This window comes from Rhea pennata, chromosome 7 (genome assembly GCF_028389875.1).
Source record: "Rhea pennata isolate bPtePen1 chromosome 7, bPtePen1.pri, whole genome shotgun sequence".
In the NCBI taxonomy this organism is placed as follows: Eukaryota; Metazoa; Chordata; class Aves; order Rheiformes; family Rheidae; genus Rhea; species Rhea pennata.
Genome location: NC_084669.1, coordinates 18,007,351 through 18,031,899, shown reverse-complemented (window position 1 = coordinate 18,031,899; position 24,549 = coordinate 18,007,351). Strand labels below are relative to the sequence as shown.

Sequence of the window (24,549 nt, the reverse complement as noted above, 5' to 3'; positions counted from 1 at the left end):
GAAATAAAATAAGGTTATAAATCTCTGAGGTTTTAAATACTGTAATTGCCATTAATGCGTAAAAAGAAAAATTATATCAAGGGCAAGTCTCATCATAAAAATGTTAATTTTGCCAAAAAAGAGTATCAGCTATAATTAACCAAAACATTTATGGCATGTAAGTTCAAGTGAACTCACCTCATGGCTTCTCAGTTGTAAAGCACTAAGTACTGGAGAATCTGCTGGTCCTACGATACTGGTTCTTATTGTGGCAACCAGAATCAAGGTCTTAAAGGCCAAATTAGATCAGCATTTCCCTACTACTATTTTATCTACTAAAACTGTTGCTATAACCGTGACAGTAACTGAAAATGACATACATTATCAAGGAAAGGTCCACAGTTACATGCACTGTAAGTAAGTGCACACAGTAGGTCCTGGCAATAATTTTTTTCCTATCTAAAAATCAATCAAAATCCGTTCAGTGTAACACATCACATTTGCACTACTGGCTGTCCACACACTACTTCAAGGTTAGAACATGCACTGCATACTTCAAAATTACAATAGAAAGTGAGAGAGAGAATCGTTACGGAGAAGGAACATGGGAAAAGCTCTGCCCTCTCTAGTATACCACATGGAGCATCCAACAGACTGGCTACCACGGCAGAGGGTGTACACTTCTGCCTTATTTGGATGATTTGCCTCTTCTAAAAGTGTGATGGAAGGGAACCTTCATCCAACATCTTGAGAACATCACGGCTGAAGACCAGAAAGCAAGCTCCTTTCACTGTATGTGAAATAGGGTTGCCCTCTCAAACCAACTCATTATTAATTATGTTTATATTCCTACTACATCTATATAGCACATCTATATTTTATATATCTATCTAATACATATATACATAAAACTAAAGGCCTTTGCTGTTCTACACTTGCCTCTTCTAACCTTCTGTTCCTGTCTATGTATTTTCTAAATGCCTTTTAGGTGTCTAACATAAGCTCTCTCTGCCAGAAATAAACCACGTTTTGAAAAAAAAATAAATAAAAGGAAGGTTATATTCCTGTCATGCCACAGAAAAGGTTGCTATTTCTGCTTATAAGACTTCTGACCTTAAACACAACAATATCATTGTAGAAGACACTAAACTATCTGTTAAAGAGGTCCTACTTCAAGAACTTGACAGCTAACAGAGACATGGATTTGTTTAATGCAAATTAATAGAAAATTGATACCAAAGGGAAAAAGAAGTCTTAAGATTTTACGGATAGGATTCAGGTTTCATACAGGGCATCTGCACTTATTCTTCAAGCTCAGAACTCTCACGTTTTCCCAACACCTAGGTGACACGGCCACGTGTGCACATAAACTAACCGTAATCATTGCTCAGTAGTGCTTTGTCTTTTGTTACCTAAGCTCTGGAGGAGCTCAGCCACAGCCCTCTATTTAGGCCATCTGGTAACTACGCAACAACTCTGCGCACTAGGAGTTGCTGGGATCAGGCATGTAGCCCTTCCCAAGTTGTTTGAACCTCTGTCACATCCTCAGATATCATATAAACGCTCTTTCCTTTTTTGCTTTTGGGCAACTGCTTGGCAGCCTGGAAGAGCATGCAGCTTTGGGAACTAGCTATCCCCGGTCAGCTCAGCAACAGAGGTGTCACAGAAGGAAATGGGTCCTGTAGCCGTTCGACAACACCAACAGGGCTGACTATGCTCAAATACTCCTAATTTTAAATTATCGTAGTAGCTTTGTACAAGCTGGAATGCTGCCCTTATCTCTTCTAAAGTATCACAAGTATCAGCAAATTGCTTTGGTTGTACAATTAGGCACCAGTGGTCCAAGAGCTGGTGATAAAAATGAGAAGCTGTACACTTAAGCCTGCCTACATTTCCGTAAATCCAAATAATCTATCAAAAGAAAATTGTTTTGTTTTGTTTTTTTAAAAACATATCACTGTTACGCCCTTCTGGCCCACTCTCCTCACTCACAAGCAGAATATTCCTCTTGCTAAACAGTTTATTAACCCCTAATCACCCAGTTACTTCTGGACTTGATTGCATGTGTAATTACCTTTTGTCAGGTACAATTTGCCTGATAAACATGTCAGAACACTTGCTGCTTAGTCTGTTTCAACAGATAAATGCTGTCTTTCCACAGCCTTGGGGCATAATTAACAGGAAAAAGAAAAGGCAGTTATAAAAACACACAGAAGCTGATTCACTGAGGCAGGAGTTCACAGCGTGCAGCCCGCCAAGGCCTATTTCGTGGCCGCTATGCTTGCCTGAGCGCTCATTGAGTTCCAGCCTGCTGTGACAGGGCAACAGGGGCAGCCCTGGAAAACTGTGATTTAAAGTAGATTTCCACATGAACTTCAGAAAAGATAGGGATGATGCCTGTTTGGAAAAACAGAAAAATGAAGCAGCCCATAATGATATTGCCAGAGCCTCTGTCATTGTCATATATTATATGTTCTACCAGACTCTCTAGGATGGTACCAGGAGGGGGAAAATTAAAAGGAGACAGAGGAGAAACACAGGGAAAGCAAAAAGTCAAGAATTAATAACAGCAACAAAAAAAGGAGCTTTGTAGCATTCTTAGGCTCAGTAGCTCCTGATTTCTGCCCTACAGTGTTTGCAGGTTACGTACCCATGCGCCATGGGGAGCGCAAAAAAGAAATCCTCACCTGACCTCTGGATAACCCAAACAGGAGATTAGCCCATTTCCAAGCAAAGCAGGTTGTCACACTGTTAGGCCAATTGCTTCTATTGACACTTTGCATAAACATCTTACACAGGGTGATCAGAAAGGACTGTTATGCCATTAACGCACCTTTTTATTTTTTTATACCTAAGCCGTACGGAATAAAGGCCTGAGCGAGGGATAACAAAAGGGTCAGAAGGTCGCAAACATTCCTTTAAGTAGGTAAAAATCTGGGAAGTTTAGATTCATTGAAAAGTGCCAATTAGAACTTTTTTTTGCACCTTGACACAGTCAAGCACGCTCAGCTCTTGCTGATTTTATTTCTACTAAATTCTTTCCTGTGCTTCGTTGTGCGTTTTTACTTTTAAACAAGAAAACGCTAAAATCTTCATTTTAGGAAGTAGCAAGCTGTCTAATCTTCTTAGCTAATCAGTAGTCTAAACAGATTTAGACATTACCATTGAAATCCTCACGGGAAATAGTGCTAAAGATACAGAATTTTTCTTGAAGTTGTACAACTGAACAGTCTCACACACAGCTTTCACCTATAATTTACACGGCATGTGGTTTGCACTGTGCACAGGAAAATATTCTGTATTTTCCTTTGTTTTGTTTTTGCTTTGATCAGAGATGGAAACAATCTCCCTTTAATAGTATAAAAGCCACCTGCTGGGCATTGCAGACTACAGCTAATTGGTAAATTCTTTGAAATTTAGATATAATGGATTTTGACCTCTTTAATTAAAAAAACCCCAAAGCCAAGAATACTGACGAACTCTTCTGAGAAACGAGCGGTGCCAAGCATATACAACTGCAAGCTACGCCAAATCTTTTTTTTTTTCAGAGAACAGTAACACTATGAGTTTTTCCTTGAGAGTACATGGCTTTTAACCCAAGGGAAAAAAAAAACGTGATTTTTGTTAGCTGTGTGTCACTTAAGCCATTGAGATACAAGAACAGCAAATATACCATAATACAGTTATTACTATTGTGTTGTGGTTGTGCTCAAGAAGCTCCAGAAATGGAAGGAACTTTTTCATTTTAAGCGTGGTAAATGCCCGGATGCCCCCGCAGTCCCACTCCTCGAACCGGCCCTGTTGCGAGGGGCTCGCGCTGTACCTGCACCCACCGTCTGTCCAGAGGGACGCGCAAGTTCGCTGCCTGCAGAGGAAGTGTGTCAACCAGAATCACTGTTGTTTCATAATTTCTGACATAACCGTAACCTTTCAGTGGAGCTATAATCTCATCAGTTTGTAAACTCTGAGGCGACATTGTCTTCCTTTTGTTAAAACACTTATTTATACTCCGGCCAGCCTAATGGGGCCATGGCCTATGACTGGGACTCATCCGCGCTGCAGTAACACAGCTACAAAACAAAGCCGCTTTCTTCTCAGGCGCCGCGTGTTCCGTGCACAAGTACACGGGAATATACGTTACATAGGTATACGCTTATTTCCAGTGAGTTAACAACAAAAACCATGTATGAACGTTAGCATAACATCCCCGTTAGCTGGCAAAATAGATTATCTCCCCGTTTATTAAAGCCTGCCCACCAGGAGAGTGCTTACTAGAATGGAACTAAAATGCAAGCGACCAGAAGCAGAACCGGACAAAGACAAGTCTTGTTCCTCTAAACATTTCCTAGGTGCGAAGGACCAACAGAAGTGCTTAAAATACAGATATCTAAGTTCAACTCGCAAGGAACAAAGTTTGCTAGCTGTTGAATAACACTGCATCAACCAAATTCAATTATCACTTAATCAGTTGGAGTTCTTTACCGCTGACAAATGTCTTGTTAGCCTAGTTAGCAAGTCTGTCTGCCACTTGCCAAAATATTTTGTTTTATTTATTCCTGGTGACTTATTTTGTGAATGTGGTGAATTTTAAAATTCCCCCCCTACTGCTCACATAACTGGAATAACACACATCGGTTTTGTATTTCACAGTGTAAATTGATCTCTTGATCTGTGAATGTCTCCCTACAGTTTATGCTACCCCTTTTCTGGATTGCTATAACAAATGCATTTTCAAAGTGATGGTATAGGGACTTAGCTATGCAATTCCCATTAGTGTCAATGGGGGTCGCAGGCTAAATTCCTAGGCACTGCTTTGAAAACTGAGCCCTTGATTTTCAAAGGAAGGATAGTTTGCGTTAGAAAGACAGTATCTAAGTTTTTAAGCCACTGCATTAAAACATGCATTCTTTTTTATTTCTCTCTCTTTTTTTAAGCAAAAGACATCTAGAAATTGTGTCTAAATGTGAAACATTTAAATATTCACACAAATGAAACAGCTGTTTGTTTGAATGCTTGGATCTGTTTCAATGTGTAAGTGAAAATCTTATCTGCCACTATCTTGAATGTTGGGATAGAATCTTTAACACATTTGTAAGTGTATAATATACATACTCAGAGGTTATGATAGCTGAACCACTGGGAATTGTTGTTATGATAAGAAAAAAACAGAAGTTCCTTGGGTTCAAACTAATCCTTTATAACCTAAATTCTCCCAAAGGGCAGAACACTTTCCCAGAATCTGGACCCTGAGGTACATTCTGAGAGATGCCTGGTCTTGTTTTATTCAAGAGTAAACCCAAATACTTTTTCTAACTCTTTGGCTCTTTGAAGGTACTTAAGTCTGCCTACAAAATAAAATACCTATTGCTGAAGTCATGCTTATTCCTTTTCATAACCAGAAAAGCACTCATGTTGTACAGCTTTTACAAATCCCATTAATACTTCAAACAGCCGAGATGAAACATCTGAAGAAAGTACCTGAGACGTAGTCATCGAGGCAAATATAAGCAGCCAAGCTCTATGCAGTATACAATACCGCAACAATAAAGAAGATTTGTTTAATTGCAGGTCGAATAATCCTTATTATGAAGTGTGTTCTTCCTCATCATTAAAAAATAAACTGGCTAGTAGCAAAAGAACTGTCCTTTGAGTCTTGAAACAGCCAAGAGTTGGAAGGGCAGATGCCTGGCATGCTGCAAGAGCAGCGGCTGGGGCCAAATTGCTCCTGTGTAGCCCCTCGGCCTGTACGCCAAGTCCCTTTTGACAAAGCATAAAATTATATCAATGGTAACATTTGTGTGGATTAAGAATTGTGTATTATGCAATGCTCAGGCCATTCACCATTTTTTGAGCTTCTGATATGAAAGCATACACTTTCAAAGAGCATATAAGGAGTTATATTTACAGCCCCCAAACACAACTTCTGCCTCTGATCTGAAGATGACTTTGAAAATCTGAGCTGTTAAAGTCATGCAGAAGCACTTAGAACATCCCAGTTAAATTTAAAGTTGTTGTTCTTAGTTTGCTTTTTTTTATTTTTTTTTCTTTTTTACAGATAGGTTTGCAAGTTGCACTTAAAGCCTGAAATTCACCAAATACATTCCTAACTGAAGAGGGAATTTTTAAAGTTTATTTAAACTTCCATTTTCTGTGAGCGTTTTTTTCAACTGCACGTGACTTATAATAAGCTTGCTTTCGAGTATTTGCTCTTCTCTGAAATAGTGCTATAAATAGCATGTGAGGTGGCACAGTACCTCTTTTGTGTGCATGCGTGTCTGTGTGTGTGTATTAAAGCTGTATCATTTATCTCACTCCTCAGGTAAGACTCTATTTAAGGTAATTCACTAAATTCACAAATGCTAAAATCAAAAGGTTAAATTAATTGGTTTAGAGAAGGTGGGACTAATTAAACATAGTCTCATTTGGGGTAACCGAAATAAAATTTAAATACCAAACACATTAATTTCAACTTCCATAAAGCATTTTGGAATCAAATACTCTTGTACCATCTGTTGCAAGTAAAATTCAGCAGTATCTATGTGACTAAGCCTAGATGTCTGTAGTCTCACCAAAGGTTAATGTATACATACTACACCACAAAAAGTCATTATCTGAAAAACACTGTTTTGAACTAACTAATCCAAACTGCCCCTCTACACTCATCCCTCTAAGCTATGAAGCCAGCATGCTGGCTCTCATCTCAGATCTCTGCATCTCATCAGATGCTCTGATCTCAGCATCTGAAGCGGTTTGCCCAAGCATAATTGCAACTTCAAGTTTAAATTTCTGGGTTTACCCCTGGGATCGGAGCGAGGGGTTTTGGAAACCCAGGCCTGGCCTGAGGGAGGATAACTGAGCACGGCCCAGCTGCGCGGCACCGGGCTGGCGCGCGCAGAGGTGGCCAACACGAAGACACAGCCCACAAAGCTGAGGCAGGAGCAGCCAACCTCGTCACTGCAAACTGTTTATTTAGTGCTACAATGGGGTATTTCCTTGTGCCAGCTTTCCAGTTATTTTGTCGTACTCTGACCTGGACCAAAACACCAGGTGAAATTACATCTAAGAATACTGAAATTACATTATTACAGACCGAGGATTTGAGCCTAACGGGAGGGTACTCCAGAGCTCTATATGGTTTAGGAGCATCTCTTCATTCTGCAGCATTTAGTCTCCAGAGTTCAGTGATCCTTAGCCTGTGCTGTGAAATATATAGCATTTTCACAGAGGTAACCTGAGGCCCTACAGTAGGTAAGAGAAAATAGTTTGTTTCACTGCAAGAGTGTATGTATTTCTGAACCAAACTGTTTTTTTTTCTTTTTTCAGTTGTAATATTTATGCAGTTCCTGAAAAGCTGCAAATCTGAGTTAAAAAAAAAAAAATCAAATAGATTCCTTGTGCTCTGGATTCCCTTTCTAGGTGGCCATCACAGCCTTCAACATTTTCAGCAAAGTTCATGTAATATTTCACTGAGGCTGTATTTGCTCTACCTATCCTCTTTGGTTCTTTTCAAAGACTATGCCTCAGAGCTATACCATCCATGTTACGTAAGACCTATGCCTCAATTTTAAAGAATATATACGGCACACTGAAGTTGTAGGTGTAAAAATACAAATGTCAGCAATAGCACTAATGATTCTCAGCTGCCACAACTGAAACTCCACTTCCTCAGCCTAATTCTTGGATTAAGATACCTGTTTAAATAAACCTACCTGGTTAACAAAACTGAGCTCGCGCAAACTAAAAGAAAAAGCAGTTTTATACACAAAGTTCCTCTACAGGAAGCTGATAGAAGTGTAGCAACTCTTTGATGAAGTATCTCAGAGGATCTCAGGAGCTGAGTTAGAGTACTTGGAGAACCACTCAAATAAATTTAAGACATGTCAGTCCAGAAAACTGCATCTGCTTTGTCTGCATCTAGAAACAAACAAACAAAAAGAATCTAGTGCAATCCATAATGCACAGACACTTGTGGATGCGCTCATCGTCGGTTTACCGTAAGCAGCTAGTTATTTCTTCTAAAGCAGTGCAAGGGTATGCTTGCACAGCTACCCTCGGCAGCAGATGAAGTTACATCCCTTAGGCAAAGCTGTACTAGACCTGGGAACCACTAGACAAGGAATACCACAATCTGTAGTTCAGGAATGTAAATACAGAGAAGTTACAAGCAAAGCCAGAATCACTAGCCAAAAGTTACATATTAATTCCTGGACAATCTTCACCTTTGTCTTCAGCTACTACTATGAATTTATCTATCAAATGGCTCTGAAAACACGTTAGCAAATTCTGTGCCCCATGTAAAACCCTGGTATTTGGTTTTTGCCTGTTTTTTTTCCTAGCTAACTTGGTATACTGCAGGCCTTTGAACCTAGAAAGTTGTAGTAAAAAGAGACCTGGATAACTTAGATTGTTTCTGGCAGCCTTTTTATTTTTCCTTCCCTCAAAAGATCTTTCTTCCGCTTTATTATCTTCACAAATATTTTAGGAAAAACTCTCTGCTTAATGTCAATAGTTTTCTAAGAAATGTGTCTTCAAGAAATTATTTGTCTTAGAAGTTATCTTTTTCCTTAGAATATGCCTTTTCTCATCGTTTCTCAGACGACAGTATTTTCTTAAGATGTTTCCTCCGATAGATCCCACTATACATGAAACTTCTGCTGAGTAATGATAGCACAAAACAGCCTCAAATGCCTGCTGCAATTTGAAAAATGCTTCCCCTGATTTTACTTGCCACTTTGAAATGTTATCCCTTTCTGGTGAGTAATCCTGTGCTAGATTCTTTTGCTTCTTAAACGAACATTATTCTCACCCTTTATTGACTGACCACATCTATTATCACATGTAAGCAGTGTTAATCCTCTAGTCATTAACACCCTTATTAAAGTAACTTTAACCCAAAGAAGTTTAAATCATATTATTGGTTTTATTTAATTAAGCTATGGGGAATGTTTTACACTGTCATTGGAGTTTTCAGCTTGTGTCTTTTCAATCTATCAGTTACACCACTCCCTGCCCCTTCTCCCCCCAACTTACCTACATGTTTGTGTCCAGGATTTATTCAACACTATTCTCTCTCACTATGAACTTTTTATACTGTCCTCTAACTCAATGGGTGCAAGATTTAGACACCATGCTGAACATAATACTATTCCCAAAGATATCGTATGGATGTGCACTGTAATTATAGCATCAAAATTAGGATCAAGTCTCCTATACTCCTCACAAGACTCAGTAGCCTGTTAGTGCTTAAAATGAAAGAGCATTTTTGATGTCCTTCCCATATGCCCCAAGAGAAAGAAGAGAGTTTGATCTGAACTCCAGACTGGCACCATTTGGTAAGACCGCTGTTGTGGTTTTATTATGAATGTTAACTTTGGGACACTACTTGCAGTAGGACTTAAGATCATTTTACTTAAGCATAGCTTCAATCTCCTATATGAATTAGGAAAAAAATAATAAAAAAAGAAAAAAGAGAGAGAGAAATGCATTGAATCACGCCACTGGCTCAGCACTTTTTTCCTGTAACTTAAAAAAATAAGTCAGCTTTTAAAAATCACTTTTTTTGTGTGTGTGTGTGTGTGTGTGTCTACTGCATGTTTCCTACTCTTGAGAAATACCTGACAGCCCATGTACTCTTACAGATCTCATGTAAACTATTCAACTGACATGTTTGACACAGGGTCAAAAGACGAAAATTGTCCTCTAGTTTAACTGCATCGTATTACACTGAGCATTTGGGAATAGCACGGGCTAGTTGTGCATGCGCTTGGAATGGTTTCCTGAAAGCATGCCATTTAAACTGGCAAAGCTTGTCTCCTCCTGGGAATAAGGTAACTTGACAGCTTCGTGGACTTTACACACTCTTTTCTGCATGCTGTAAATCCTTCCCTTCCTCCGGGTAAAATCACCACTTTAATTTTCTGCTCTTTTAAAAAATAACGCTCTTCACGGTTCTCAGTATAAGCTATGAAAGTCGTAAAGCGGAAAAAAGGGATGACAATAAAATGCATTTATGGACAGGAATGGATTTTTTCACAATTTTTTTTGTCCATCCATTCTGTATCTTTATGTCCATTCTCTCCCATCATCTACTGCTTTTATCTACTTGAACTTTGACGTTTATTCTTTCTTTATAATTCATTATTTTTTCATTCTTATTCCCATCTTTTTTTTCTCCCATTATCACTCTTTGTGATTGTTTGGGTCTTTTAAGTTGTGCTGTCGCTTTGCTAATAACGCTCTAAAGAAAGCCCTCTCCAAAAGTTTCTAAAATACACTTTATACATGAATTTTTTTTATGTAAACTTTATTTTTTATTTCATTATTCTCCAAAGTAGTGCAACTTGTAAGATGATCAATTGTTCCAGAATAGACAGCCTTCTCTCAGAGACCAATGCTAATATGGTATAAACCAGTATGATGTAGATATGTGCTGAACATTATGCTGGTTCAGTCAAATCCTTTATGGTATAATTATTTCACCTCATTTATCTAAATACCAGCATGAAATTCACTCCTTCCTTTTGTTATTCTACATATGCATCTTTGAGCTAACAGAAAGAAAATATGGGGAGTTTTCATCTTCTGAATTTCACTGACTAATTGGAGGAAGAAAGATACTGAGAATTATTATTCTTTAATTTATTTACTTTTACTTATTTACTGTAGTTCTAAAACACCTTGCTGAAGAACAGTGTCATAGTACGGTACATACTGTACAAACAACTATGACGGTATCATCATTTGTCCTAGACTATGGCCCAAATTACTAAACAATCATTAACCACATTTCAGTTATTCCAGTCCCTGCTGCACTGTGTCTCTGCAAAGCTTTGGAAGCCTTGACTTGTGAGGGCATTCTGTGCAGGAAAAGAAGCTCTACTTCCTTTCTTGTGTTATTGTCCTGAAACAGAGAACAATTTTTTTTTTTCCTTCCAAAGATTCCTTTGATTTAAATTAAATTTGCAGTGGCCCTATGGCAACTTTGAAAGAAGAGACAGATCAACTTTCTTTTCCACAGAAGAAACCGTAGCAAAAGGAAAAAAATGAGATATTCTACCTACTGCCTGTGATTGACAGACAATTTAGAGAAGGAATGGAATCTAAATGTGTTTGTTGACTGACACAACTGAAAAAATACTGAAGGCAAAGCTGTACGGTTAATGGGTTATGGGTATTACCCAGAATACACTACATACCAGTGATACTACCAGCTTAACTAAGGCTGGAGGATGTAAGCAATCTTGGGGCAGAAACTATTGAAGACACTAACGCAGCTTTGAGCTCCACGGCTCCCTGATGGATGACCAGGGCTCACAGATGTTACCAGAATTCAAATAACTTGAGGGAAAACACAAATTTTCTTCTCTAGTGTTTTTCAATTAACACTGCTCATTTGTTGCTGAGGAAGCCCATACCACCTAGGGGACGCGGAGGAAGTCCTGTGGAGCTGGGAGATCCGCCACTAGACTCCATCCATCAGCTCAGGGCTACAGAAGGGCCTAGGCACAATAGCAGCGACTCTGCAGCAACAGGCTGTCAGTGGGAAGACAACAGCTTCCTATGACGTATTCACTAATCTCAGGGAAGTCATGCATCCAAAACTTCCCGCAAGTAAAACCTTCAGTTTGCATTTATGTCGTTTCTTAAGTGACAGAGATAAAGGCATGAGTGGGATCATAAATAGTTTTGCAGACACATCGTTCTGGCATTATGGACAGGGTACAACTGGCACAAAAGCTTCAGGTACCAAAGATACAGCCATTTACATCATGATCTAAAGGGGAATTCCTCTCAAACTATGGGAAGGACTTTAACGGAAGGGTTTCCTGGAGATGTGAATAAGGAGATCTCATCATAACAATAGTTCTGTAGGTTTTGAATGGATTGGTGAACTATTCCTAAACCTTGTCTTGTGAAAGTACTGATAATTAAGACGATGAGATGAAAGCTGATTAATTGTGACATTTGGTAGTATTCAGATGAGGACTTAGACATGTCCACCTAAAGAATCTTGGCAGGGGCTTCTGCCTACTTTTTTTTTTTTTTTTTGGTAATACTTGTTTTGATCCATCTCTCCAGGGAGATTCTTAGTAATTTCTATCATGGTAGCATTTAGAAGCTGGAATTCTACTGCATTGTTCTAAGCAGCCAAGTGTTTGATCTGCACATGACAAATGAAATCAATAAATGCATTTCCTGTCTCAGTTCTAAAAATTATCATTCACCTAAAGAAAAAAAAAAGCCACTCTTACTGAAATAAGGTTTATATTCTGATTCAAAGGCTGTTATCTACAGGTCTCTATGTCAAGCTGAGCCAGCACTTCATGATTCTGCTATTTTCTAAATATGCAGTAGAGATTTCTTGACAAATATCTAATAGCTGGGTATATCTGGTTGGGAAAGCGGAGAACTAAGACAATTTTATCCCTTAAATAACAACTTAAAGAAATAAAAACAAAAAACTTAGAAAAATGAGCCTAAAGAAATAACAAGTAAATTATTTTCTTACTTCTGATAAGTTCCATAATTACAGGATTCCTATAGCACTCTTTACTGTAGATTAGGAGAAGACATCCCATTTAGAGAATTATACCTGTCACCAAATATTCCATACCCTTTCCTTGGAAGAAACTAGTACATCTTGTAGGTAACTAGCCATATGTACAAGGTTTTATTCAGTAAGTTACTGATAGGGCTACTGAAATTAATCAACAGCACTGAATTTTTAAAATCTGTTTTTTGGGTATGATCCCACATCATCAGTACACCACGATCCAGAGTCAAAATGTGGGGGGCTATCATGTTATTTGCATTCTTCTGCTGAAAAAGAGCCATTCAGATGTAGAACTGGATACGACCAGATTTGCATCGAATTTGGTGAATGATCTAATGTCCTGGAGAACACTACCCAGCACATCACCCTTGCTCTTAGTTCCTGGCAGTAACAGAGTAGGAATGCCTACTGCCAGGAAATGACTGACATGCCATCCTGCTTTGATTCTGCAAATCCTTATCAAGACAGTGCATCTAGAGCCAGGCTTGTTTTTGAACCCCCTGCTGCTGATTTCTCTGCATTTGCTTCCAAAGCTTCCTAATTCTTACCAGCTGGCAGGTATAAATCCCATCCAAGTGATGAGCTGGTTTGTTTCTGTGTACAGAGCACTGATTGAGACCTTCCTCACAAACAACTGTAAACACATAGCTTGTGATCAGAGGCTACCGTGATTACGTACAGGGTTTTCAGATTCTAGGTGAAGATGAGAGATCAGTAGTAAAAGTTGCCATCGGGGAATGTAAGTTCTTATACACAAATGCCCATGTTCATGTGAAGAATTCCATTTGTAAGAATCCAGTATGCTGAAAATATATTGCACGTCCCCTGAAAGATGGTTAGCACACATTTACCATGCAGTCATACTTAAATAACCAAGTCATTCTGAATGTAGATAGAGATTTCTTACATATAGGCCTGTTACCCAGTATGATACAAATACATGAGAAATGCAGCCTGGAATGGCCTCTGTCCTGCTCACAGCTTGCCCCAACACTCCTTCAGCTTTGGTGTGGAATCAATTTATGGAAAAGGTGGTCAGCAAGAGACTTGTTTCCTTCTCTAGCAGCGTAAGGATCTGTGGCCTGAAATCCAGAGAAGTACAACTCCCACTTCACTGCTGTCTGAAATCTGAGCTCCTTTCTTTAGCTGAGTAAGTGGCACTGGACTGAAAACTAGAGAAGCACAAATCCCATTACACAGCACCCTGAGGCTGGGCTTCATGTTACAGGTGTAACTTGCTCTTCTGCTTGTTCAGAGAAGCTGGGGAGTGTATGGGGGAAAGGAGGATCAGTAAGTATTGTGAAAGAGCTTCTGTGAAGATAAAAGTCTCAGCAACCGTTTCCCCCAGGAAAATATTTTATACTACTTGCTCACTAACAATGCAAACCGTTGCCTTATGAAAGAGATGCTTACTTTTATCTTTAAGCTCCAAAGTTTTTAAGACTTTCTCCTAAAGAAAGTGTTAGGGTTTTCTCTCTTGGAAAATCCTGATGTTCTTTCTGGTCAAGGCTCTGCCATGGAGCAGAGGCCACCGTTAGCTGTAACCTACTGATCTCAAAGCCTAGGCACAGTGAGCAACTCGCAACTTGTGAAGGAAGCCACAGCACAACTCTAGAGCCCTTACTCTCTAACAGTGATAGTGGATGGTTTTGGCAACAGGCTACAACTTATTCTGAGGTTTACAGAAGGGCTTGAGAGCATTCTCTGCAGGGAATGCAGATGGTGAGAGCTTTAGTGTGCTGCACATTGGGAGAATCAGAAAGAAGCCAGAGCTGAAATGCAGTAACTACCACAGGAGATGAATTCAAATTAAACACTGCAAACAAAATGACAGGGAAAAGTGACCTACCAGCATGCCTTGTGTGGCAGACAATCTACTGGCTGGAATTGAAGCCCAGTGATTTGCCCCACAGTTTCTAGCTACAACAATGACTTACTTCCAAGTTGATCAGATGGATGGTATCATCTCTTAATAGTGAATGAGAAGCAAAGTTGTGCAGCAGAAGAAAACTGAGGACTATATTTCAAGAAGAAAATTCTTAAGAGTCTTAATAAAATTACACCTGTTGCATGCAATACTAAATTAATTCATACACTAATTGCACTGATTGCATCATGTTTTTATGTCTAATTTACATCTAACATTAGCAAAATGTTAACAGAAACTGCTGCAAAACATTGAGAATTTCCTCCCACAGGCAGGCAGAATTTACAGACCTTGCTGTTCAAGGAATTTGGTCTCACAGATGGGGATGCATCACTACTGGACTGTAAACTCTACATGGCTGGAGATGCGGCTACGATGACTGCTCAGCTCTGGGGTTACCAACAACATATGAATACGCTTCACTTTAGAAAGCTGCCCATGTTGCAGGCCAATTACTGAGAGCAATTGGAGGATATTAACATGCTTAAGTACCAAAAACCCACAGGTGAGACACAGTTCTTTTCACCTCTGTCAAAATAAGAAAATTCCACAAATCATCAAGCCAGTTTAGTACTGGTCAGAGATGAGATAGCAGAGGAAGAAGTCTGTTGGAAACAGAAGTAGTGCTCATGGTAGAGGAAAACACTAGAAAAAAACTGAAGTGTCTACATTAAAATAAGTCAAATTACATTTACAGCTTATGTTTCAAGTCTTCTCTGCAGACAATGAATGGATTTCATGAACAGACATTTGCTACTTTCTAGTTGGTTAAGAATCACACAATTCGCCCTAGGAAAGCAACAATTAACACAAAATACAACAGGATATCAGGCTATCAGGTTATCATGTTTCTTTACTGCTTACTACACTGATTCTCTACTGAATACTATACGAACTTTAAGATTCAGGCCTTTTCCTCACAAAATTTAGGTGTCAGGACACGCAAGAAGTCACCTCTCATTCCAGAACTGTAACCATAGTCTTAAGCACTGAAGAACACATCATAACCAGGACAAAACCAATTCATATAGGAGCCTAAGTTTCCTCAGGAACTAATTCAAGCAGGAGGAACTAAGACTTTTTTATTTTTGAAGGTTAATTCCAACTGACCTAGGATCTGAATTAGTAGCAAAATCCCCCAAAGTTCATTCCACCTCACACTGGGCAACTGTGCTGTTTACCCAGGTTCCCTATATAGTCAGTAGCAAGAGATTATCTTCAGAGAGCAATATAGGCTGCAGGTGGGCTGGGTCATCTTCAAGAGATGCCAGAGAAGATTCTCTTAAAAGCATCAATGCCACTTTGATAATCCCGCTGGCGAGCTGCCCTGCCCCTCAGTGGCTTTAAGTAAGTAGGGTGAAAGGGTACATGTAGGCAAATGCACCTCAGGCCATACGGTAAGACAGGTGACAGGAGACATAACACAATTACAGCAGCTGTATAGAACCATGCATCTATTCAGATTTTTTTAGTAGCTGTTTGCTGCTTTAGTAGCTGCTGAAGTTGCTGGAACTGCAAGTTTCTAGATTATCATGGCTATATGCTCCTATATTATTAATCTTATATTGATGTTGCTCTTTCAGTAAACCTCAGGTTGCTTTCTAAGAAAGCGCTCTATGTTATTCTGTGGTTGTATAGCCACTGCTCATCTTCCCAGGTCTGCAGCACAATCCATTCTTACCAGCTCTGGGATGACCCTACATGGTTAAATGTATCCTCCAGAAGAAGTTTCATTGGCCACTATGAAGGCAAAGATTTACAGCGATGTAAAAGCCAAGTATGTGTTTGACTATGCCTGATACACACCAGTCAGCATAAAGCAACTGAAATAGACTCTTCCCTTTGAAGCCAATAACTCGCACAGAAAAGATTGTCCAAACATGATATTATTCTGGATCATTTTTCTAGGTTACTTCATGCAATATATAAGCTTTTAAGTTCTTTAGAAATTGTGGCACTCCTCTTCAAGGAAAGATGTTTTCTGCCTTATTTTTACCAACGAAAATATACAGCAGAGCACAGTCAAAACACAGGAATTAGAAGTCTGTAGACAAAAAAGTTTTCCTTGTGGCAGAAGAAAACAGACTGGAGAGCAAGTGAGCCATGTGTGACTGGCCAGGCACATTATGTAAGTCATCCCTGTAGGATGCTGAGATACCACAGCTACAGGAATAGCACAGAAATTTTTATTCAAAAGGAATTCTAGTGATTACTAAGCTCCCTTAAGGAATATGTTACACACTACAAGAAGTAAATGAGAGGATAGTGTAAAGAGAAAGAGTTGGCTCATCAAAACGGACTCTGGAAGTGCCTGTCCCTTCTTAATTCCTGGCCCCTTACTTACTAGCTTTCTGCTACAAAATACCATTCTCCTTCCACGAGCACTCCTCATTATGTCCTTACTATGGTTGCTCTTCTAAGTCTACAAAAGGACCATTAAGATCAGAAGGAAAAAACTGAGCTCACAGGAGGACCCACATGCTGTTCACAGATTGCCTAGATGGAGGATCAGAAACTTTTACCATGAAAATATCTGTGGCAATTCTTTCCAAAGCAGCTACCTGTTCCTCCATCTTTTTTTATCCAAGTATAGTTCTTCCCCCTCCCTTTTCCAAGCTGGTTCCTTGTAAGTCAGTTTATTTCTTTAGTAAAATGTGCTACAATATTCTACTGCCCAATACTTGTTAATCTTACACATTGTCCTTGTACAACACAGAGAGAGTAAGCTGTTGTTGAGATAACTGGCTTCCATTAGCAAGTATGTGATTGGCAGGACGATAAAGTCTTTTTCCCTTGCAGGTCAGCTGCCTTTCACGAAGAGGGCAATCCTGCTGATCCATCTTTTAGCTACAGTCTCTCACTGAGTCCCAAATCTCCTGCCTTTTAGCTTTGATACGGTTCAAGCTTTCCCCTTGTATCAGCCCCTACCTGTCATCAGCTCCTCTGTACCAAACAGCCAATATCAGGAGTTTGACCTCAGGGCACAGTCCGGGTGGGCAGGTAAAACCTGACCACTGGACCTACTTCCTTATCTTTCATATCCTGCAATTCATGGAGAAGTATCAAATTCAAACTAAAAAACAGAAGTGTGACCTTTTATAAGAACTTTCTGAAAAAGGCTCTGTTGCTTTGCTAAGTATTCTTGAAAAGAACTGTCATCCATCCTATTAAGATAGAAATTGATCACAAATAGGGAAGAGAGGAAAAATAGTGCAAATCCTTACTAAATGGTAAATGTTGTTTTTAATGTGTGCTTGCAATACCTATATGTTTTTGATGAGGCACGCAAAAATATTGAGCCTCTGAACACTAAATGAACTAGAACTGTTCTACATCTACAAGCCCAAACTATGTCCTAATAAAATAGTTGCCCAAACTTTTGCTGTTTATAAAGTATCTGATATCGATTAGATTCCCATGGCATAGAGTGAAGTGCTACTTGCATCATGAAAATTCTAAATATAAGTTACTAACATAAACTGAGTGCTATCATAAGCAATATAATCACTATTTATGTGACAAGCTCAACAGCTGGTGCTTAAAATATACAAAAATATTATTTGTTTCCTGTAGCAAGTATGTACACACCCTGCCCTCCTGCATGGCTGGAAATCACATTTTCCCTTGAAAAAAGCACAGGCTCTGCAAGGATTTACAGCACTTACGAGAATGAAAGAAATGATGCCAAAAATCTCTCAACATCCTTTCCCTACAACTATACTGGCTTAGTACAGATTGGAAGATGTTTAGTCACTTCTAACAATGATAATAAAAAGAGAATAAAAAAGAATCCAGAAGAGGAAGGCTGCTAGTCAAGGCAAGACTTCTGGTATTTTAAGTTTGGCAGAGTATATTTCACACACTGAATTGCCGTTTTTAAACTTCTGGAACTCCTAATATGCAGGTATCACATTAACAAGTCTTATGGACTAGATCCTATATCCTCTTTACTCAGTCCATGCTCATCCCATTGTAGACAGTGTTTGTTATGTTATATTCCCGTGAGAATTTAACATAAAGCTCTACCTTTTAACTTTTTCATTGAAAAATATACTTTACTGAAGTCCTTTCTAATTATTAGGAGAAACTGGAATATTAGCTACAATAAACCATTACCACAGGTATTTTCTTTTCTGAAATGCCTTTTCGTTATCTTGCTGAGAGAATACTATTAAAAGCAAAAACATTCTGACTATATTTGTAATTTGGTATAGAATTCCTTCTGCATTTCTCTTACCTTCCTGTGACTTTTGTAGACTCATAATAGTGCTGAAAAATATCAGCAAAGTCTGTAGAAAGTTAAAGCCTCTCCATTTGCAGTTAATAATTCATTACATTATTTGAACACCACTTGTACTTGCAATTTTGAGAATAAATAAATCCTTTCTAAAAAATTACTTTAAGAAAGAAAAGTTTATGGAAATGAATTCTTATGGCTGGACATAATGCCAGAGCTTACAGAGAACAGGGAACTAGGTGGAATTAAGATAAGTTGAAGTTAGATGAGGGAAAAAAAAATCATTTTGGCAAGACTGTGGAAAAGTACTTCCAATATAAAGGCATTTAAAATTAAATGTGACATAGAATAGAGATCAGCCAGTTGGAATAAAGCTGCTTTTTAACAGTTTAACATAATTTTACGTAACAAGTTAAGGAAAGGAAATGCTAAATAATATCAGGCCCGATATTACTCTCCAGAGAGTAGTTTTGCAGACAGGATCAATTGCTCAAAATGGAACCAGGCCAGCACACCCTGATAACATATATACTCCTGCAAAAAAGCATCACAGGTTCTTTACAAATTGTCATGATCACAATTCAACATTATATCCAGTACCAATTCAACATTATATATAGTACCACCAGTAGCACAGTGCCCCCTAACATCACACTGGGGAAACAGTCTTATACTAAATTACAGGGAATGGTGCCACTATAGTAACACTTCAAATAACTGCTGCTTTTCAAAACTAATTACGTGGGAATGCTAAAACATGAAAGGTTCTTGAATTTAATAACTTCAGCATTGGTCAAAAGGGGAAATTAGTAGGATAAAAAACAACAAGTAGTGTCTTACTTGTCTGAGGTCGATGAAAGCTAACTGCAGGGTGTCTCCCTGGAATCCTGGCACAGGCTCAGAACTAGCAAACACTGCAAGGAAAGGTTACAAATATTATGGATGCAGATTCCTGAAAAAAAACTAGCAGCAAATCAAGCTTTCTGCATTGTAAATGCTACTGAACATTAAAATGAAATTATTTTGACAGAAAGAAAGCAATTATAATTACTAATTCCCAATGATAAAAATGCAATAAAATGTTCCCATCATTTTCCAGCTCCATTAATCCCCAATAACAACATACTTAAGTGCTTTCTCTTGCTTAAAATTCTAAAACAGAAGTAGTGCTATGACCACAGAAGCAGACATCTTTACATATTTGTTCACGGGTGAACAATTACTGAAGCATTTTGAAATGATACCAATTCCACAGCTGCCAACATCACTTTAAACAGTCACTTTTGTTATAGCATCTGTTCTATAGAAATCTCACTTCTAGCCAAACAGCCATAAAAGACAGACACTAAGGTGAAAGTTAGCTTCACGTGCAGACCGCAGGAGCACGTAACATCTCTTCAATTGCATGGAAAAAAGGGGAGCGAAGGTGAGGGAAATGGCTTGTCTGGTACAACCCAAGTGTCCATGGGAGGCTACTCTCAGGCACTTCCTCTTCTTGAATGTAGATGGGACAGCTTATTTTTGAATGTGGGGAAAGAAATAAAATAAAGAGCCAGCTGATGATAATGCTCAGGCAGTACCTTTATAGGTGCAGATCAGAGCACATATTTGCTATAGAATCAATAGACTCATATATGATCAGCAGACACACTAGCAGCCCTCTGGACAGCAACACTGAAGCAGCATATGATCAAGACCTAGGAAGTCATGAATTGTGTGAAAAAGGCAAAGAGGGAACTATCCCTCTTTCACTGCTTCTCACAACACAAGAAGTAAGAGGCAATGAAACAACTGGGCAGGAGTTTACAAAACAAAATACAGTATTTGTTCATGCAACACAATGCAATTGCAGGACTTACTCTCATGAGGAGTGGTGTGTGGCAAAAGTATAAATGAAGTAAAAAAATGTAAACATAGAAAAATAAATAGAATACAGGCCCTTTGGTAGTTATTAAACATAAGGGTCTGAATGCACCTGCTCATTAAAACCCCATAAAACCTATAAAAGCTATAGCCTGCTGGAAGCTCAATATGCAATGGGAAGGATCACTCAATTTACAGCCCAATGTTCTAGGCTCTTCCCTAAATAGCTGTTGATCACCACTGGAGATAGGGTACTTAGCTAGAGAGATGTTTAGCCTCACTCCGTTTGGTAAATCTCAGGTTCTCATCCCAGTCACACATTTGTAACACAGACACTTGCAGAAACACCCATTGCCACTCGTGCCCACTTAACACAGACATTCTACCTTTAAAAGGGTTTAGAAGAAATTTTCTTGTGTTCCTCTGATTGAAAACTTAAAGTATCGCTGTAATAGTTTCAGAGAGATATCACTTGAGGCACTGAAAGCTATTTTTTTTCTGAAGTTTGAGAAATAGCTAAGTCAACAGTACAGCTGGAGAGGAAAAACTGAACTTAAAACTGAACTTAACTGTCTTAAAAAAATTCCCAGATCCAGTGCCTAACTCCGTTGTTGTGCCACACAGATTCCTAATAGGGTTTAAATGTAAAGTGAAAAACGTAGTAATTTTTTTTTAAATTATCATCTAGAAAATTTGGATCAAGTGAAAGCAATATCCAGAAATAATTTGGTGTCTGAAATAACATGATGGTAAAGTCATGTAATGGGCACAGCAATTTACTTCTGAACGTATGGTTTCCATTTAAAGCAGTCTGTTGAATTCACAGAGATTGTGTGGACTGCAACTGTAAACCAAAATAATAAAGATTCTCGCTTGACTAGGAACAAAAAGCTACTAGTATCTTAGAATATCTAAGAATATCTTAATATCTAATTACAAATGAATATAGTACTGACATAGCAACTTTACTGGCAGAGACTCAGTTTATTACTTGCATTACAGTACTGCAAATATTTTTTAGACAACCATGTAATATGGGAATGAATTAAGGTAGAATATTACTTGATTCTCCACCACCTAAATTAATAACAAATAGCAATCTTACAGAAGCAGTCTTATGGAAAATATCATTTTGCCACAGCCAAATATTGGTAATGGTTGGCAAATGCTTCCTGGTTACTTTATTTGAGTCTGAATTATAAATTGTTATTTTTTCTTCCCCTACATTATAAGTAACACTAACTTGCTAGGGAAGTTTTCAGGGAATTTAGATCTACCACATGAACATTTTCTACATAAGAAAGTGAGATAAAAGTCATAGGAAAAAGGATATCCTAAAACCAACTGCTTAAGGACAGAGAATTTGTTTAATGATACATTTTCAAAAAAAAAAAAAACACTGCCTGCACAACTGTCAAGCTGCAGAAGTATAAAAAAATCTCCAGGCCTATGAAAGCACACATCTTCTCAACTCCCTAGCGTGAAGACAAGACTCCTCGGCTCTCTTGTGCAGGCATTTCATGTCCACTGGGACTGCTCTTTCTTCAGAGAGAGACATTTAATTCTGGCCTGTGTCAAACAAACATAGCATTTAAAATAGGGGAAAGTCACACTCTGTTAGGGAATTCTTTACAAAGTCTCATAACAAACAGCTAAAAGATATACAGGGGTTACAGCTATGACAGCCCACTAGTAGGAATGATGAGCATGATTCTACAAAGAGGCTTTTTAAATCCCCAAAGCAAGCGAGGAGAGCCTGCACCAACCCTGCAAGGTAAGGCCTACCTCTGCCTAATCCTTGTAACTTTCCGTTCACATGCTGTACGCTGAAATCAGCATCTCCCTCTTGAATTTGAGTCACTCCAATTTCTCCATAATGGTACCACGGGGAAAAAGTAAGTACCAGGACAAATAAATGGCTAGGAAACTGTGCAGTGTGTATAGAGACCAGGAGCAAGTGTTTTCAAGTAGCTATTCTCACCTTACACATTGGGAGGTACTTTCTTATAGTGGGTAGCTTGTCTGGCTACTCTAGTTTGGAAATCATCCTAATATATTAGATAATACAAAATTATTTTATTCCTCTATGATGTACCAACTACCAAGGCAGCTATAAAGCAGGAAGCATTCAAGGCACCAAAATTATTTTTTATTTATGCTGAATACTCTTTACTTCCAATTTGATATTATAAATACATTTATAACACGGGGACAATCATTACAGCATAAGCATTTATTCTCACATTTAGTGTCAGTTTTGACAGGCGACTACAGCAGAATTTGTTTCATTATTGTAATTCCATGAGTTCAAAGGGCAAAAAGATAACCTACTTATGGTAAGGGTCAGACAGTTCCCCCCCCCCCCATACACTCAGGGTTTTTAAGTCTTGCTAACAATTTCACAAGGCTAATTAAATATTTTCTACTGCACAGCACTTTAGGAAGATATTATAAGAACAGGATTAGCATTTTTAATGTCTTTGTCCTAAGGGTCCTTTTCAAGACAGTAATGAAACACTGTCATACTTCTATCTTTTAAAATATCCACTCTCCACATTCATTGTAGGCTGAAAGAAGATTTGGTCTGTGGGGTAGCTGGTTGTTTACTTGCTAAAATGTGCACAACAACATTCAGGAATTTTACAATGTATCAGCGAAAATTCAAAGATCATCATTAAATGGTTCTGTATAGGGACAAACTGCTCTGTAGTTTGTGACAAGCTTCAATGTTTTCAAAAGAAATAAGCTGAAAATATGCATTATACAAATCTGATATTCAAAAGGCTTTTGTTAACGTGTTTTCCTGCACTTCATTGATATAGTGTAGTCCTTTTCCATGTATATAGATACTATCTTTGACAGAATGTGTCCACAATATGCCCAATCTCTTCATTATTCAACAGAGAAATCAGGAACGCAAGGAAGGTAGGATGCAACAATAAAAAGATGTTACAACAAAAACAGGCTGGGGGTAACACATGATACTGAATTTCTATGTACTTTATCAATTTATTAGCAGGTCTCCTCATTTTATTCTCGCAAAACACCACCTTTTAGCAATCTCTAAAAACATGCAACTGCCCACGATTACCTCTCGGTTGGTCTGGGAATGCAGGGTTTACTCTCTAAGAAGTACTTCGCAGCTCAGTGGTAGAGACTGAAATTAGGAGTCCAGACTTGGGATCAAAAGCTAAATTAGCAGTTTTTCTTCCCCTTCCTAACATGCATTCTTGACTCAAAGTCAAGACAGTAAATGCAAAGCAGAGAGTCAGGTGACTGCCACAGCAGCCCCTGGCCACTTTGCAGCCCGGCTGGGTGCTCCAGCTGTGCAAACACACCAGGGGAGCCTTGCTGAGGAGCTGCCAGCTGGCCCAGAGGCAGCCCCCAGCTCCACCACAGCATCTCCCCATCCCCTCGCTCCTACGCTGCCATATGTGGCCGCCAGATGAAGGATGGACTGAAGTGAGCTACCGTTACCTGACTTTCCAGAGGGGAGATGAGGCAGGTAAAGTGAGGGGCCTCTACAGAAGAACAGTGGGGCCTTTCAAGGAAAAACAGGATTTGGGTACCTCAGCTTCAGGCATGCCCGCCCATGTGAGATCACCTTTCTGTACACTCAGTGGAGAGAAGCCCAGTCAAGATTACTTCCTGCTCTTGAATATGGCGACTCTCAGTGAAGCCAGGGCATCAAAAAGGAGGGACTGGCAGAAGTCCTACATTGGACTAGGCAGGAGGCTATCTTGAGTCCATCTTTGGACTAATTCTGCGCTAAGCCACACTGTTCCAGGACTTGTCTCTCTCTGCTTCACGGGCAGGGCTCAAACCTTTGCATCCTTGTACAGAGTCATGTCTGGATGAGGCAAGATGCCTACTAAACCTTACTTTCTTCTGCCACTTAATCTTGTCTCACAATTCAAGTACTTTAAAACACAGACATAAATTACAAAAATTATTGGTAATTTTTTCAACCACTAGGATTTAGGAACCGGT

At 38.9% G+C, this 24,549-nt stretch overlaps 1 protein-coding gene across 7 annotated transcripts in view; it reads right to left on the bottom strand.

Annotated features, from left to right (window-relative positions):
- The window catches only part of EXOC6 (exocyst complex component 6), a 103,134-nt gene that overhangs the window by 5,077 nt on the left and 73,508 nt on the right, over nucleotides 1–24,549 (bottom strand). For all 7 annotated transcript variants that reach the window (XM_062580092.1, XM_062580095.1, XM_062580093.1 and 4 more), the window contains one exon: nucleotides 19,537–19,610. In XM_062580092.1, the coding sequence (XP_062436076.1) occupies nucleotides 19,537–19,610 (74 nt within the window). The remainder of the gene's footprint in view (nucleotides 1–19,536; nucleotides 19,611–24,549) is intronic.